This window comes from Octopus sinensis, linkage group LG17, assembly GCF_006345805.1.
Source record: "Octopus sinensis linkage group LG17, ASM634580v1, whole genome shotgun sequence".
NCBI classification, from domain to species: domain Eukaryota; kingdom Metazoa; phylum Mollusca; class Cephalopoda; order Octopoda; family Octopodidae; genus Octopus; species Octopus sinensis.
The window spans coordinates 54330059-54350094 of NC_043013.1; the positions used below are offsets into that span (position 1 = coordinate 54330059).

The 20036-nt window shown below is 34.1% G+C and overlaps 1 protein-coding gene across 13 annotated transcripts in view; it reads right to left on the reverse strand.

Moving 5' to 3' along the window:
- LOC115220760 (thrombospondin type-1 domain-containing protein 7A) overlaps positions 1-20036 on the reverse strand; it is a 1292425-nt gene that overhangs the window by 366765 nt on the left and 905624 nt on the right. For all 13 annotated transcript variants that reach the window (XR_005002721.1, XM_036510587.1, XM_036510592.1 and 10 more), the window contains one exon: positions 19177-19852. Coding sequence is in view for 12 of the 13 variants with exons in the window: in XM_036510587.1 (XP_036366480.1) it covers positions 19177-19852 (676 nt within the window). In the remaining variant the exon portion in view is untranslated. The remainder of the gene's footprint in view (positions 1-19176; positions 19853-20036) is intronic.

Sequence of the window (20036 nt, forward strand, 5' to 3'; positions counted from 1 at the left end):
ATATTAGTTTGAGTTACATGTAGCAGATTTGAAACTGAATCGACAAATTGCCAAGTAAAAGCAATGGCTTAGTAATTGCCATTTCATGTGATTGGCTGATTAAACGACCAATCAGTATTGAGAGATCACAGGATGCAATCTTCTTGAATCTTCTAGAATGTCTCCTAATGAGGCTTATAAGCAGGCATGTTTTGGGTGCCAAGTTTCAGATTGTGGAGAATCGCTGCCATGCAAACTACATTCTCACTTTGCAGCATTTAACTCTCATTCTAACAACTCGTTATCAACAGAGCAGACATCATGATCCAGGGTGATATACTTTCTCTTGTTTTTTTTTTCAGATCTCAACTGAATATTTTGTAATAACTACAGAATTGTCCTTCCAGTGTGTAAACTTGTTTTTTTAATTCAAGACCAACTTGGAAAATGTTTGATGTGGTTTTGCAATAAAGAGATCTTGCCCTGGCATAAGGAGTGTCTTTGCAGATGTTGATGCATGGCTAACTCTGAATAATAGTGGCCTTAGGGTGTGTATATATATATATATATATATATATATATATATATATATATATATATATATATATATATATCGTTACTAATGTGCAAAAGTGTTGTAAGTCCAAAATGTTGTTTTATCAGGAAATGGAAAAATAGTTTCACCATTCCATAGCAAAACCGTTGTACTACACTTTGACAGTTTTTGATATCTTGGCATCTGAAGCAGCTGGATATACGACAGTTTGACCAAAAGAACCGGCTATTGCAAGCAAAAATAAATATTGAAAAAAAAAAAAGCATTTGGTCAAATTTGGACATACAATTTAACATAATGGCAAAGATACACACACACACATACATACATGCTTGTTTGTTGATGTGTGTGTGTATATAATGTCTATGTGTGTATATGTACGAATATATGCAATGTATATGTGTGTGTGTGTATAAGATAGAGAAAGCAATTAAATCAGAGATCCTATTGCTGGGGTGTGGCAGCATCTTTCTGTTTATTAGCAAAAACACAAACAACCCATTACTTATATTCTCCGCTCTTCAGTGCTCTACCAGCTGCCAGGTTATATTTACACTTAAATATCAACCTGTCTACCACACAGTGTGCGTCTAGATTAAATCTAAACTTTTCTTGAGTCTTGTTATATAATTTTTCTATTTTGTACTCTATTTCAAATTCCAGAGAATATATACCATATGAAATATGCCCTCAATTTCAAAATATTTCTTACTCAAACTATTCACATATATATCTATATAGGTATTATATATATATATATATGTATGCATACACATGTGTGTTACATGCATACATGTGTTATATATATATATATATATATATATATATATATATATATATATATATATATATATATTATATATATATATATACACATATATATATGTATGTAACATATGTGTGTGTGTGTGTGTATATATATATATATGTAACATATATGTGTGTGTGTATATATATATGTGTGTGTGTGTGTGTATATTTATATACACACACCTATATTTATGTATTATGTGTGCATAGACGTGTATATACATATATATACACACATTCACATGTGTGTGTTTGTATAGATATGTATATAGACACATACACACATTCACATGTATATATGTATATATGTGTATATATATATATATATATATATATATATATATATATATATATACACTTACCTGTTTTATTCAGACCATCTTACCTTGTTTCTCTGCTTATATTTTTATGTAATCAATGAACTGTGAGAAATGATATATGAGAATGTGTAGATCAAACATTATATTGTGACAGCTGGTTGATTTAGAAGGAACTGATGTGAAACTAATTCGTGGGAGGGGGGCAGGAGAAAAATATATCTAGTTTCCAAGAATGCTATCATGCAAAAGAACACCTTCTGATAACAGAGTTTACAATGAAAATAATCTATAGTTGTTACCGTTGTATATATATATAATATATATATATATAGAGAGAGAGAGAGAGTACATGATTGTCAGGCAAATATTGCCAATCATATTATGCTGTATTACAAAGGCACTGCAATTTTTTTTTTTTTCTGCTTTAGTTTTCTCTATATTTTGTGATTTCTCAACAAATTGTCATTTAGTTTTACTTTGTTTACTTTTAACCCAAATTGGTTTGAAATATTTTTTTTTCCTTTATATACGCACATAGACACACATATTTCATTGTCGTCATCATCATCATCACCATTGTTTTAGTGTCCAGTTTCCCATGCTTGCATGGGTCAGATGGAGTTCATTAAGGCAAACTTTCTATGGCCTAATGCCTTTCTTCTTGCCAGCCCTTACCTGTTTTCAAATAAGGTAATATTTCTACATGGCTGGATATGTTTCCTTGGAAAACTGAAAATAAAGGACACTGCTCGTATGATGTTGGCAATCTTGCTTCCAGTTATCACATATTATTAAGATAAGGTGATGCACATGTGCGCCCCCCCTACTAAATGCTGGTATTTTGAACTCATTTAACATGCTTGTTTCAGGTTTGCATAATATATAATAGAAAATGCATCCATTACATAAACCTTCCTCAGTTAAAGCGTTTCAAAGATGCATATGTATGATAGGTTTCTTTCAGTTTCTCTTTAATAGTTCCACTCAAAAGGCTTTGGACAGCCCACGGCTATAGTAGAAAAGATTTGCTTTAGACACTGTGCTGTAGGGCTGGACCCAAAACTGTGTAGTCAGTCAGTATACTGCTTAACCATACAGCCATGCTCATCTGGATGTATGTATGTGTATATGTATGTCATCATAATCATTCTGTCCACTTCTGTGATGAAAGAAAGTAGCACTCTACACATTTAGTAGGAATTGAAGTATTTCATAACGGATTTGTTTAAAGTTTCATAGGCATAGATACTTGTCTACATCCTCAGATGTATGCAGTCAGTGCTACAAAGGAATATTTTAACATGACTTCTGGGTGAGAATGCTTGGACTTCCATTGGTCAGTTGAATACCCTAGCAACATATTGAAGCCAGCTACATGTACATATGTCCCTTGAATTAGAAGAGACAGCTTGTAAGTGTCATACGGATATTTCTTCTACACTGAGTTACAGACACTTGTTATTCTCACCATCATATAATGGACAGCCCATTAGAAACCTGTAGCCAATGATACTTTTTAATAGTTTCAAAATAAAACTGAAATTAATTAGTAATTGGCTTGATCCCTTTATGTTAATCAAATGAATTGATCCTGTAAAATATTTTCATTTCCTAAATACAAAACCAGATTCCATAACCATACACCTTGTTTTCTGTTATTTGCTTTCCTTGTGGTCCAACAAATGACAAATTATTTGTTTGATAACATTAAATGTACACATGTGAAAGCAACACCTCATAAAAATCTTCTTCACAGATTCAGAAAGTAGCTCTCACTAATAGCTTTATAAGATCATTCCAAAACTACCTTTTTATAAATCTTTTCAGTCAGTAAACGAAGACATTTAACTTGCAGTAAATAAAAGAAACAAAAACCTCGTATAGATAAATTATTACTATGGAATAACGAAATAGCATTTATTAAAATCCATTTAGAAAACTGAAGTATTTTTCATCAAATGCAATCAGTTATGAAATATGTTTCCTGATTATTTATAAGACATTTAGGAAAATACAAAATTATAAAGCTTTATCTTATATGAATTGTTGTACAGTTATCAACAGAGTTGAGAGGAATATGTAGGCAATTTTAAGAGCCTGGAGATGACAATAACAATCACTTATCATTAAGTATGCATTGCCTTGTTTTGTTTTTTTACTTATGTTTTTCTTTAATTTGATATGTTGCATTTGTGGGCATTGTTGCTTATAAACCAATCACGGCTTCATCATAATTTACAAACAATTTCTTGTCAAAGTTTAATTCTTTTGTTACTGTATTGCTATTGAGATCTTTGTTTCAATTAAATTTAAACTAACAAAGAATTTAGTAAAATAACTTTGTCAGTATTAAGCTATTTGTAACAAATTAACTTCATATTTTACTTGAAGGCTTTAATTTACAACACTTTAAAACAAGAGATTTACATCATAGAACCTGGTGCAATTTCAGATGGTTTAGTGCAAAAACAGTTAATCTGTTGGTGATGTACATACACACATATAGAATGGGTATTGCCCAACACAGAGACTATTGTAGGAAAGTACTTCCGCAAGCTGTGGTGCTGTGGGATCAAAACCAGAGTTGCAAGTGGACATTTTAACAATATATAAGCACAGGAGTGGTTGTGTGGTAAGAAGCCTGCTTCCCAACCTCATGGTTCTGGGTTCAGTCCCACTGCATGGCACCTTGGGCAAGTGTCTTCAACTATAGCCTTGGGCTGACCAAAGCCTTGTGAGTGGATTTGGCAGATGGAAACTGAAAGAAGCCCGTCGTGTATATACATATGTGTGTCTATGTTTGTTTCCCCACCATTGCTTGACAACCATTTACACCCCCATAACTTAGCAGTTCAGCAAAAGAGACCGATAGATTAAGTACTAAGCTTACAAAGAATAAGTCCTGGGGTTGATTTGTTCAACTAAAGTCAGTGCTTCAACATGGCCACAGTCAAATGACTGAAACAAGCGAACGAATAAAAGAACCCATGAGACAATGGTTTAATGCACTAATTTTTGCATCAAAATCTATAAATCAGCAAATAAAAGACAGGTGTAGCAGTCTGCTTCCCAACTGCATGCTTTTCAATTCAGTCTCACTGCATGGTACCTTGGACAAATGCCAACCAATACTTTGTGAATAGATATGATAGATGGAAACTGGAAGAAGCCTATCAGGTATGTGTGTGTGTGTCTCCTTGTCTTGCATAATAGTTGTGAGTATCACTGTTATACAAGCAGTGTCATTTCATTTCTGATCCTGGCCATGGAGAAATCTGGGAAAAGGTGAGGGTTGCTGCCAGAAAAAGACATCCGGCTGTTGAAAATCTGCTTCAATTAGCTCTGGCTGACTTGGGCAACCATGGAACAATGTATGTTAAAAGGATGAGGATAACAACAACAAACAGGAAATACTGTGAAAGAAAAACTAAAATCTTTTTAAATAATATATGTCGGTAACTATGAAAGTGTATTTATTAAAAGTGGAAGTAACTTTAGATTCTTGAAGCAGTTTTGAGAATAAACTAAATCACTGTAAACTACATTGTGAAAAAAATGTATAAACAAAATCTACAAGAAAAATATAAAATGGATTAGATTGTGTAGATAATAGAAAATAAACGTGAGACTGTGTCAACAGCAACATATATATTTAGATTGAAAAGGCAGCTGACCTGCAAATAAATAGCAGAGTTGATCTAGGGGAGTCAAATAACAGACAGAATTTCTAAAATCAACAGCTGATATCAGCAACTGTGGCAAATTAGAGTTGTCAAGATTTTTAATGTGTGCCTGCGTGTGTGTGCTTTGTATATCCTTTTAGATATAAGTATACAAATGTAGGTATACCTTGCCCCAACATGCATGCATGAATATATACCTATATAAAAAACATGTATGCGTATATATAACTATATATGCTAGATGCATTAATGTGCACATGTGTACATTTATGTTATACACAAATACACACACTCAGATGTTTATATGCTTGTGTGTATGTACACACACATGCATACACATGCATACACAACAGATTCCTGGAGCAGCATTGTGAGACTCATTTCAGTTCCAGACAGTTAAAAAGGATTTCACACACACATCTTTTTCCTTTTCTTGTGGCCATGCTGGGGCACTGCCTTGAAGAAATTTTAGTTGAAAGAATTGAGCCTAGTACTCTTTCTTTATAAGCCTAGTACATATCCACACACACATGCACACACACACACACACACACACGTAATTATGTAGGCACAGACATGGCTGTGTGGTTAAGAAGCACACATAATAGCCATATGACTTTTGGATGAGTCCAACTGTGTAGTAAATTTGGTCAAGTGTCTTCTGTTGTTATCCCCAACACACTATGAGAGAATGTTGCAGAGGAGAACTGAAAGATAAGCATACAGATGACTGCCTATATGTACATTTATACATACATACATACTTACTTAGCTAATATAAAGAAAATGAAGAGTTTGAACACAGCAAAATGAATTTATTTACATAATAGTCAATTTCATAATGCCTACACATGTTTCAATATCTACTTTCGTTCATATTTTACAATTTCACAATATGAATGAAGGTAGATATTGAAACATGTGTAGGTATGGTCATGAGGACAGCTGTGTAAAGAATCGTTAATCTCTAACTGTGGAGGGGACCTGTGGTAGAGGTTGATTGAAGAAGACATGGGACAAGGTAGCGAAGCATGATCATTGAAATTTGGGCCTCGTGGAGGCAATGACTAGTGACCAAGACCTTTGGTGATATTCTGTGCTTAAGAAGACCCACCAAGCCAAGTGAAATCATGGTCATGGCTGATGCTGGTATCACTTAACTGGCACCCATGCCAGTGGCACATAAAAAAGCACCTTTCAAGCATTGGGCCTTACTGAGGCAAGGTGGCCAATGCCAGTGGTATGAGAAAAGCAACTTTTGAGTGTTGGGCCTCATGGTGGCAATGACAAATGACCAAGACCTTTGGCATTATGTTGTGCTTGAGAAGAAAACCCATTAAGCTGAGCAAAATTGCAGTCATGGTAGGTACTGGTGTCATGCAAATGGCACTGTTGTTCAGATTAGCAATAAAGAAAAGAAGCAAAATTTCAAATTCCAGCCAAGGTCCAGACTAAATCAGGCATAGCTGCAGCTCCTTCCGTCTTACGCAGCTTTCAAAAACAATGAAATTGTGAAACATGACAGGTAAATGTGAACAAATGTTTTTAAAGGTCTTTCAACCAATTTTTCCCCTTTACACTTCTACTTGTGCAAAAAACAGTCACACACACACACACACACACACATATAAATATATAAATATATATATATGTGTGTGTGTGTATGTATGTCAATCACAATCAAGGACACAGACTTGCATTTTACAACCATGATATGCTACTAAGTCTATAATAGGTTTACAAGTCAATATTGTGCCTTCCTCTTGTGTTTGCAGTGCATGTTCTGATTTTCAAGTTTACCTCTACTGGTTTTCTACAGAGATAGTATATATATATATATATATATATATATATATATATTATATATATATATATAATATATATATATATATATATATATGTATATATATATGTACACATTTATACACACATATTTACATATGTGTATGTATGTAATTACATTACATACACACACTATGGCTGGTAGTGAATATTTTTAAATGTGAGGGTGTTAATCGAGTGGCTGTGTAACATATGAAGGAAAGTTGTGGTTAGCATGGCTTAGAGATGGTTACTCTCTGGAGAGATACATTATCATTGTAACTTTAATTGACTATGATTTCAGAATATCAAGGTGTTAATTTACTTGCCTGCATTAACGATTAGTCCCGAAAGCATTCAACACAAGTTTAAGCAGAATTTGAAGGAAATATTTCCTGATTTAATGTATCGGGAAATTACATTAAGCTACCACATTAAACTGCTCATTAAACAGACCTCAGCCTCACTCAAGACTAGCAAACATTATTGAGTCACTACAGACATTATCGATTTCACCTAACAACAAGAAAACAAACAATAATAAAAATAATGATTCCTTTTAGGTGATTATGGGGCCAAATATCCCAGTCTAATAATAATATTAATTATAATTTCTTTTATTAAACCAAAAGGACCGCAAATATAATGGTGATGCTTTGCTGATACTTATATTGTAATGATTTCAGAAGGGATGGAAGGTTAAGATATAAACACCAGAAGGTATTTTGTCTGCTACTGTACTGATTCTATGATTTTAATAATAATAACCACAACAATAACAGCATCAACTATTGGATATAACTGAATTAAAGGCCTTTAAAATTCTTTGGAATTTGAAATTCAATGTAATCATTTATGAGAGAGATGGAGAGCAGATATTATTGATGTTGAGGCAGCGAGATTATTATATTAAATCAATATTTGGTGATGCCAGAATTAGAGACAAAGAACAAGTTAGGAATTACAATCTCAAGATTTAGATTGTAACTGTGTGATCATCAAAGCTAGTTGTAATACCAGAGTGGTGTGGGAGATTCTCTTAGGAATGGTCTCTGACATATTAGAACAGTTGTTCACAATGAGAGGAATTCGTATGAAGACAAAACTTCAAATGTAAACAGCTTTATAAGGTCGATCTATAGGATTGTGGACAGTATTAGAGATCAAAGATAAACTCTAAATAAAGTTAGTGTGTGATGTTCTGGGCGTCATTGTTACCAAAAACAATACCCTGTTTTAGAATAGCCTGGAAATAAGAAAAGGAATCATGATAGAACAAAATAGCTTTCATATATAATGCCACAAATTGACAAAATATCTATCAAGATGCTATTTTAGACATTTTAAAACATTTCAAACCCAAAAACCAATTGGTTATTTTCTTTTGGTTCTTATTTTGTCTTTAAGTAGAGTTTAGTTCTTCTCTATATAATATTTTCTACTAATTCCATCAACGACTTTTGTGTCCCGTTGCCATCTCTTTTATGTGTAATAAATGTTTGGCCATTTAATAATCTCGTCAACAGCTTCTCTGTTCAACCTTCATCTGCTTCATGTTCTACTGCATTACTTCAAATATTTGCCGATGACTTTCTTTTTGATTCTCTTAAATCTGGCATTTCATTTCCATAATATTCTTCAATACAGCTCAGCTATTCATAAAATTTCCACTTATTGTTTCCACACACTCTGGATTTCTTTTTTTTTTTGTTTTTGACTTCATTGTTCTATTTGTTATCCATAACTATCTTCCCAATCTTTTCCATCTTCACCGTAGTTCTTCATTCTATTTCTTCTTTTACAGTTTGTTATCTCCGCAGTTTGTCATGACCTATATTTCCTACAGAACGCTTCTTGTTTCTGATGGTTTTCATCCTAAGGAAAACTAACTTCAAATTCCTTTCACTCCTTCTATCCCTTCAGCCTCCTTTCCACTTCCGTTTTATCTGATTTCCTTCTCTAATCTCTGTATAATATTTTTGTGACTTGTACACATTTACACAATATAACAGATCATTGATATCACAGTAGATTCTTTTTTTTTTATGCTGACAAGACTAATCTGGCCATCTTGATTGCCCTTAATGATGCCAACCTTTCTAGCTGAACGTTCTTTAGTTATTCCATTATTTCCTAATTCATTTATAACTTTTTCTTCACATCTCTGAATATTCTGAAACTTGCCATTTATATTCATTAGTAGTCATTGTTTTTTTTTCCTCTTCCACCTGTGTCACTGTTTTCCTGACATTCAACATTTCCTTTTCATCCTATAACCTGTTGGCGGTGATGGAAGCAGTAGTAGTAGTAGTGATAATAACGATGATGATTTTTTGACCTAGATGCATGGCCAGTAATTTTGGTGATACCATATTCTAGTTCTTGATTAGAATTTTATTGACCTCACCCATGTCGACAACTGCTGCTTCTCCCTCCCCTCCATTCTCCCTCATATATCCACCTACCTGCACACAATATACTCCCTTATTTCTTTATTGCCCACAAGGGGTTAAATGTAGAGGGGACAAACAAGGAAAGACAAAAGGATTAAGTCGATTACATCGACCCCACTACGTAAATGGTACTTAATTTATCGACCCCGAAAGGATGAAGGGCAAAGTTGACCTCGGCATAATTTGAACTCAGAACGTTACGGCAGATGAAATGCCGCTAAGCATTTTGCCCGGCGTGCTAACATTTCTGCCAGCTCGCCGCTTATACTCCCTATTAAGTCCCATTCATTCCACTCCACTTCTAGCTCACATCTTTTGAAATCTTGTAAAGTAACACACCTCCACAATACTTCTCCTTAGCACCAGTCGAAGGGGTATTTTTCTGCAAGTTACTTGGTGACCTCACTGCTGCTGGTGCCATATAAAAAGCACCCAGTACACTCTGCAAAGTGGTTGGTATTAGGAAAAGGGCATCGTGCCATAGAAAACATGCTGAAAGAGACAGCAGAGCTTGGTGCAGACTTCTGAAATGCCAGTTCCTGTCAAACTGTCCAACCCATGCTAGCATGGAAAACGGATGTCAAATGATGATGATGATGATGATCTCACTGAGATTTGAATTCTGAGCATGAAAAGCTGTAATTAGATGCTACAAGGTGTAGTGTCTGACACTCTGGCAGGTCTACCATAACCACTTACTTTATTTTTATGTACCTCATTATCGTTGTTATTATTATTACCAGTAGTAGTAGTAATAGTAGTAGTATGTTTGCTGATCATATTATGATTATTATGACAATTACTGGTACGTGGGTGGCAGACTTAATCAGCTGACTAGTTTTACACCACCACCTGGCTCTAGAGTACCTTGAATGGAATCCATCCTGCGGCAAGCTTTAGGGCCAGGCCTGTGGATAACTTCATTTGCTTCCATTATCTGAGAAGCTCAGAAAAGTGCCATGCTTGCCTACCCCCCCACTTCAAAAACATGACATGTTACAAAAAAATAAAACAAATATATGTTGCACAGACAATATTTTACTGATTCCAGACTTTGTAAAGCAATTATTATTGATATTTACAAAAAAATGGGTAAAGTGTTAAACTGGCAGAATCTTTAAAGCATTAGAAATGTGCTTTCTTTGAATTCTGCGTTCAAATCTTATATGCGTCAGTTTTGCCATTCATCTGCTTGAGTCAATGAAGTACCTGTAAGGTATAAGAGTCTGTTGTCGAATGAATCCATCCCCATTAATATTGCTCACCTTGTGTTGAAATGGGAAACCATTATTATTATTACTATTATCATTATTATTATTATTATTATTATTATTATTATTGAGTGAGCGAGCAGAGCATGCCATGAAAGTGACACTGGGGTAAAATATACGAAGCCCAGTATACCCATCATGACTACCCGTCTGCTAAGGGTACACCAGGCACATGCATCACAACCATATGTGCGCGACATGGTGATCTCATATCAAGATAAACAGCACATGACCTTGCAGGTGGAGCCCAGTTAGAATTTTCTTCAGATCGAGTAACCCATCCCACTCAAAAGGTCCCTGAATAAGGGTTGTTTAAGGACGTTGAACGAAACACCTACACTTGCGCCAGAAATTAATTAGCACTTCTCAAATTTCTACATTAAATAGGTTAAATCAATTAACCTTATGAGCTGTTCAAAACGTCTTACGCGATGAGAAAACTTAGTATGGTGTGATTTCGGTCCTTGCGAGGCGCTACCTATATCTATTAAACAAAGGAAGATTTGTCTGCATCCGCACTCCAAGTTGTTGCACTGCTATGTCAACATCATAAGGCTGTAGACTCTCAAACTGCTCTGCAAACAAAGTTACGTCATCGTTCTGCGCAACAGTGAACTCGCAACAAAGCAATAGTTCGAGATATGGCCACTAGGTGATAGCACATACCTTGAGTGAAGAGAAAATCAAGGGTGCTAATTAATTTCTGACGGTAGTGTATGTTTCCAGAGGTGAGTTATTCAAACCCCAAAGAATTCTTCTCAACACATGGCTATGATGCTCCCCCACCTTATTATTATTATTATCATTAACATCGTCAAAAAGTTGAAATTTAAAAAAGTATTTTTTAAATAATATCAAATAAATAATGATATAATATTTAATAATAATTAAAGTTTTTAATATATATAGTATATGAGATTGCAAATACAAAGTTGATCGATAACAAAATGGTAATGCTATGTAGAAATATGTAATTATAGAGATATTTTGATATTCCCTAACGAAAATGTGAAGTTTTTACTGCTTCAGTTTAAAACAAATTTAAAAAAGAAAACTAAAGAAAAAAAAAGATTGAAGAAAAAACGTAGTTTATAGTCCTTTGATTTCCGATAATAATGGACGCAGTTCATTGCTTCAATTCTAAATTACTTCCGTGAATGTTACTTAAAACCAAATGGAATGTTATAGAAAACTAAATTGTGGAGCCATAGAATGGGGTGAAACTAGTTGGAGAATGCAGTAATATATGATTAATTTATTCCAAATATAAATGGAAAGTGTTTCATAGAAACAACATTAATGGTAAAAAAAAAAAAAAAAGCAAGGAAATTTAACCATTTCTATAAAACTGGACTCAATAAATCTGAGAAATGATCTTTGTGTGTTATGGAAGAAGTTTTCTTGAGGCTGACGATTGCTTTTGGAAGATATGAAAATTGGTAACACCAGATCTAGGCTGCCAGGCTTAATGTAACCATGACAACTTGGCATTTTTGGAGTCATACCAGTACAAGAAATAGGTATATGCCACCAAACCATAACAAGGTTTGGTAACTCCTCCTCTTACTGTTTCCATACCTATGGACGGACACACACACACACACACACATTAATGTTTTTTATGTGTGTATATATATATATATATATGAAAAAATCCCATTGAATTGAGGGATTACTTCATAACTTTTGGGAACACATGACAGTGACTTTAAAGTTGTGGGTATATAGCATTCTTTATCAGGCTGCCATGTGTATGTTGGCATGCATGAATGCTACTACATCTGTCATATAAAACCAATGTGAATTGGTGTCATGTAATGATTGCAGATGCCCTTGTCAACATCCTCTCAGCTCTGACTCCTTGTGACCCGGAGAAACAGCCAGAATGTAATGGTTGGCAAGAGAGAGGCCTGTATAAATACTTGTTACTCATTTGAATTGAGCAGCAATAAATATTGCTCTTTGTTGAAGGACACAAGACACTGCTTGGTTCAGGAGTTGAACCCATAATCTTATACTTGTGAGTCCAATCCAATTAGAACACATACCTTTATCGTGTGTGTGTGAAATACCTCTTTCTTGCCAACAAATGTGAAATGGAAATAAGTTGGTAAGAAAGAGAAAAACATGGAAGTTTCAGGTATTTTTTACGAATTCCTGTTGGGTTGATATGAACAGTGACTCTGTTTTAGCTGATTGTCACACAACACTAAATATTAAGCAATTTAATTTCTAGAGAAGAAAATCTCTTTTGGACTGTCTTCAGTTGGATGATAATCATAACTGGAGAAGATTTATTGAGTTTAATTTTGACACCCCAACCACGCCACTAGTTATTTCAAAAGAAAATACAAAAACCATGGAATAAATAACAAAATTCTAGTCAAGTTTAGAAACTGTTGTAATGGTAACAGAGGTTGCCGAGGGTGAACTTATGTTAGAATAATACTGACAGAGTGAAAACATTGCCCACAAAATTTTACATGTCTTAAATATGTGAACAATATTCCATCAGGTGGCATATGTTGTAGTTCTGATAGATTGTGATCAGATCTTCTTTGCTGAAGTATTATCTGGTTCTGAAAACAGAAGGTCAAGCAATAAGGTAGTTTTGCTTAGGTGAAATACATGAAGAGTCACCACAGAGATATAATGCCCCATTTACAGTAGAATTTATAATGAGTATCATTGTGTTAATGAGTATCATTGTTTTCATGTTATGGAGTTTTAATGCTGTGGATTTTTAGGTTCATTAGGCAAAATGTTTTTGTTCGCAGAAGATATACATATGTCTGGAAAAATATAACTAAATCTGAATGGGTGTAATCTATATGAAGACTGTAAGGGAGGTAAATGATGCACTGAAATACAGTATTACCATTTGTGAAGGGGTGTTGAAAAGTTCCAGGCTTTGGGTAAAAGAAAATACAGAGGGATCAGTCAATTATGATTTTGTTCAGCATATTCCCTTCTCAGGTTCACACACTTATTGCAGTGGTCCTTCAGTTTTTCTAAGCCCTGTAAAAGAACTCAAAAGGTAGGGCCTCCAACCAGGCCTTTTGCAATACCCTTAAAACCAGGAAATTTTCAGCACTCCTTGTTTACAGGGTGACTTGAGATAAAAGAGATATGTTTATAAATATGCCCTAAAAATATTTGCCATGTTTACTTTTTGGAAGTGATAAGCTATTGGCTTTGAATTATCAAAGTTAATTTCTACCTGACATATTCTCAATATATAATTATTTTAGCAGGGAAAGAATATGAGGATTTTTTAGTATATTTCTGATATATATTTAGCCTTTAGAACATAATTAACATTCCCACCTGTTTTGGAGGTGAAATGAACACTTTGTAAGTGATAGGGTAATAACACTTATAAAATATCTGTATTTGTGATGGAAATAGTTGGGTAGTTTATATTAGGCAGCACCAGTTGAATAACATGTATTATGGTGATTAATATCAAAAGTTATATCAAGATTTCAATAACAATATATAATGGGGTTTCATACTGACATAACATCATGATATAAATAGCAGTATGCATGATGAAGCGGTTATTACACCAGGATCTAAATATCAGAATGTGTTACGAAGTTTTAATCTGAAAGTGATTACATTAGGAATTAAATAAGAAAATGTATAATGGAGTCTAAATAAAAGCTTTCACATCATGATTTAAATAATATTATCATGGAGTTTTGTACTGGAAGTTATTACATATTTTTAAAGAATAAATTATCAACTTGTTGAACTGAACTTCACCAAATATTTAATCAATTCCTCCAGAATATTCCAACATTGACAATTTTATGACGTTTTATGTTTATAAAATGAAGATTGAGATTTTTAATATTAGCACGTAAACTTAACACTTGTATATTTGAATTATGAGAAGTTTAAATTATATTATAATTACTTACTGAATATTGTATGTGCAGGAAAATATGATCTTTACATAAACTAATTTCATTATAATTTATAATGAATAAAATGAACTGAAAGGAAGTGTCTCAACACTCACATAGAAAGGATAAAGGATTGCCAAAACAATATTCTTCAACAAATAACTGTCTCTATTTTTCAGTGTTAGCGGTCATTTCTTATTATCAGAATGGTTTGAATGTTGAAGAAAATGCTAAGCTGCTTGTCTTTCAGTTCCTTGCTTTCTGAGTTCGAATTACACCGAGGTCAACTTTGCCTTTCATCCCTCCAAGGATTAATAAAGTACTAGTCATGTACTTGCTTTGACAAAGCATAACCTCCACCCCCACCTCAAAATTGTTGGTCTTATGCCTAAATTACAAACCATTATTATTGTTTACACTAAATTTCTTTATTTTCTTTGTCAAAGTAATTATTTAGAAAGTCATTGTTTTCTTCTACTGTCCCTAATTAGTGTTGGCATCAATTTCAGTTGGTTTTTATTTGAAGTTCTCAGATTATGTTTATATTTCAAATCACCAAGCAAAGAAGAAGAAAGAAAAAATGCTGATGGCCTGTGTACTACTTTATTATTCTGTTTAATCAAATGTAATTAAAAAAAAAGTTCAATAGTATCTTAGAAATTGGGCAGCATCAATTAATACAATGCTAATTAGAGCTTATATGAAAACACAGAGCTCAAAAATTTTCCTGACAGCAATTACAAAGGTAGTTATATGTTCCTTTAAGAAGAGAGAAAGAAAAAAAACCTACTAAAATAATAAATTTGAAAAATCATTTGTGTTTTGAGCTCCCTTATCAATCTGCAATTAAAAAAAAATAAAGGACAGGTATGATATTTGGTTGGAAGTTATGATTCATGTCAATGTCATTGCTATTTTATAATTAACATAAATTAAAATTACCACAAAATTTAAAAGTGAGATAATTTCTTCTATTCTGAAATTTGAAAGTAAATTTGATTCCCATTCAGCATGGCAGTTAACTGCAGTGTTATTTTAAAATTTCAAAATTCAGTTAAAAATAATTGTTGACACTTCTTAACTGAACAGTATACCAACGAAAAGCATGTTTTACTGCCAGAAATATTAGAAGACCTGAAATATAGCTCATGAATCATTTTTGCTTTAATTATTCAGAGTATATTGTAGTGATCTTTAAATAAATAATTTGTGTCTAGAGTGAGCTGGACTAAACCTTTTGACACCAATGTGACCACCAATGCTTCTATGGTACAAACTTTTTGTATTAGACTTATTGAAATGAAAAACTTCCCTCAAAATTTCATGTTAAATTCTCTTTCATACACCAAGTAAATTATGACACCAGTATATATTTGACTCTTGATTGTAATAGCTTCATTGCTTTATATATAAATCTATCTGTCTGTCTCTGTCTCTCTCTCTCTCTATATATATATATATATTTATATTTATATGTACACACTTTTATATGTGTGCATATACATATGTTAAATTGAATTGCTCAGATATGGATGTGATATATCTTAAAGGTTGATCATAGAATGATATGCCACAAATAGCAAAGACTTGGATTAGTTGGAAAACTGGGAAAGTGGTTTCATGACATCTTAAAAGGCAGAGGCCAGGCTGTAGCAGCCATTCAAGCCCTCTATATTTTATGGCTGATGATATGTGCATCTCTGATCATGAGCAGGAATAGTGGAGGAGCATCATAGTCATGTGTTGAGAGGAATACTTTGGAGTTTGAATAATTCACATCTGGAAACATGGGTGTTTCATTCATCATCCTTAAACAAACCTTATTCAGGGATTTTTTGAGGTGGATGAGCTACATGGTCTGAAGAAAATTCTAGCTGGGCCCCACATGCAAAAAGACCCTGTGCTCTTTATTTTGATATGAGATCACCATGTCTTGTACATATATTTAAGATGTTTGAGCCTTGTGTACCCTTTTCAGATGGGTAGCCATGATGGGTATATTCTCAGTCAGTAAGAATAATAATAATAATAATAATAATAATAATAACAACAACAACAATCCTTTCTACTATTGACAAAATTTTGGTGGGAATTGGGGCTAGACAATTACATCAACCCCAGTACTATTTCATCAACCCTGAAAAGATGAAAGACAAGGTTGGTCTCAGCAGAATTTGAACTCAGAAAGTAAGGATGGATGAAATGCTACGAAGCATTTTGTTTGACTTGTTATCCATTCTGCCAGATTGCCACCTTAATGATGATAATAATAATCCTTTCTACTAAAGGCACAGGGCCTGAAATTTAGGGGGAAGGGGCTAGTTGATTACATTGATCCCTAGGGTTTCACGGGTACTTAATTTATAGACCCCAAAAGGATGAAAGGCAAAGTCAACCTTGGTGGAATTTGGACTCAGAACATAAAGATGAATGAAATGCTACTGAGAATGCTAATGATTCTGCTAGCTTGCTGCCTTAATAATAATAATCCTTTCTACAATAGGCACAAGGCCCGAAATTTGGGGAAGGGGGATAGTCGATAACATCAACCCCCAGTACTCAACTGGTACTTAATTTATCGACCCCCAAAAGGGTGAAAAGCAAAGTGAACCTCAGCAGAATTTGAACTCAGGACATAAAGAGAAACAAAATACCGCTAAGCATTTCACCTGGCACACTAACGATTCTGCCAACCTGCTGCCTCTTAGAAATAATAATAATTATAATATTCATCATTAGTGCTTATGAAAGTTTTGCACTGGAAGATTACGAGCACAGACATGACAAAGTAGCTGTAAAACTTCACTTGCTCTTGTACCAGAGGTACGGATATGAGATAACAGGCACACTTGGTACCAACATACACCGAGAAAGGTAATGGGCAAAAACAGGAAGGCAAAGGTCTTCTGGGACTTCCAGACCTACAAGGTGTTAGAGGTGCCTAATGATTGACATGGCAGTGCCAGGAGATCGACTTATTATCTTGAAAGAAAGAGAAAAGGTTGACAGATATGGAGACCTGCAAATTGAGATCACCAAGATGTGGTTGCTGCAAGATTCAAGCGTAAAGGATGTTCCTGTGTCATTGAAGGATTGGGTTGAACACCACCCCCACTGCAGAAACCTCTGGACACTTTATAAATACCCTACAATCTTTGTGCTTTGCAAAAATCGGTTTTACTTGGAACTGCATAAAGTACTGTCTGTCTGAGGTCGTTGCTGTGACAGTATAAACCCCCCAGTTTACACAATATTATCAATTTACATCACAATATTGGATCCTGTGCAGGTTTGGTCATCATCATCATCATCACCATTAATAAAGACTAATTTCCATAATATGGAGTTAATAGATTTTAGAGAAATTCAAACTCAGTAGTGTAAAGGTGCATGAAGTATTGAAAAATATAAATTTGAATCACTTGATATTAGAAAGTTGTCGAGAGAATAAAAATGGTGTAGAACAGAACATGTAATAAAGTGTTGTAGAGAAGTAAATTTACATTTGACACAAATTCTTTGATGAGTTGATAGGTGTTGCCTCAGTTAGGAAGAATTTATTGACAAAATATATTCCAAAGAATTTGAAACCTATCACCCAAAATATAATGGAGAGTAAGACTTAACAATGATCACATTTTGTTAGAAAGTTAATAGAAGTGCTACTAAGAAGATATATGAGAAGAGGTGGGGGGGAATCTGGAATTATTGGAACAGAAGTTTATTGTGAAATGTATACCAGCAATGGAGTATTCAACATTCTATTAAAACTGATTGGCTCTAGTGTTACATATTGTCATCACCTCCAAAATCATATTATGAAAAGAAAACAAAAATTGATTAGTAATATTTCACTTTGTAGATGGTCATATTGCAAATAGGAAATCAGAGTGAAAATATTTAATGTAAATGAAGTGTTAGACTTGTATATGTGATGAGGTGGTGGGTGTGGAGGGAAGGCATCTATAACTTTGCATCTAGGGTGTTGGTCTCTCAATCAGAAAGTCATTGGTTCAATTTCTAGATTGAGGGGTGCATTGTGACCTTAAGCAAGGTATTCATTTCATGTTGTTTGCCTTACTGGCACTTGTGCCCCATGTTAGTAGGGTGTTAAGAGCACCATCTGAGCATGATCGTTGCCAAAAGGGCTAACTGGCTTCCGTGATCATTACCAGCACTGCCTTACTGGCACCAGGGCCAGTGGCATGTGTAAAAAGATTCGAGCAAGGTCGTTGCCAGTACTGCCTGGAATATAGACAATTATAGCTGACTCAGGGTCAAACAACAACATTGCACACTTGTTCAATAAACTTCAAAGTAATTTTTTCTGTTACAGTGAAATGGAAGGAAAATGAAAGATGTTATCACTTACTTTAGAGGAACAAGTCTTCCATGTCGCCCAAGACAACTTATATCCCTTTCCTGGTATCCAATGTAATGATGAAATCTTTGTTTATGAACTGAATTTTTAGTGTGAATTTCCTTACATTTTCTCCATGGTCCAATTTTAAATGTAAAAGAATCGATGCATTTTGGACAAGGTCTCATCTCAGAAAGAACAGGACAAGGTTTACCACCAGCAAAAGGAGGAACCACCACAGTTCGCGTTCTTGTTTTATTGATGTAAGTACAAGAATCACAAGAACTCCAGTTTGAAAATTCACTAACAATACAGTCCTGCGGGCAATAGACCTGACACTCTCTTTCCGTGTTGGGTTTTCTTAAGAAGTAACTACATACATCATCATCTCTTACTTTTTTGTCTTTCACTGAGAAACATTTGACAGGTCGAGTCTGAAGACCCACCTGCCTTTTACAAGCTAATGTTGGCAAAAATGGTTTACATTTTCCCCAGGTACCAATTTCCCAGTTGAAATTACTTCTGTGATGATTACAAGGCTTATAACAGTTTTCCTGTGTTGCCGGTCTGTGGACGTTATCGCATCTCGCTATATCCACTGTTTCTCCGTATACACCAACACATTTCAAAGTCCGCGTTTTTGTTCCATTTTCGCCACACCAACGATGTTCGCATGGGCCCCATTCACCTGGAAAATAAAAAATAATAATTTTCATTTATTTTTAAATTACCTCTGACTTCATAATAAATGTTATGAATGTCAAATGATCCAGGTTTTTAAATTGGCATCAACAAATTCTGTTGGTAATTTATATTAATACATCATATACTAAAATAAATTGAATGTGTTTAACATTCAATGATTAGCATAA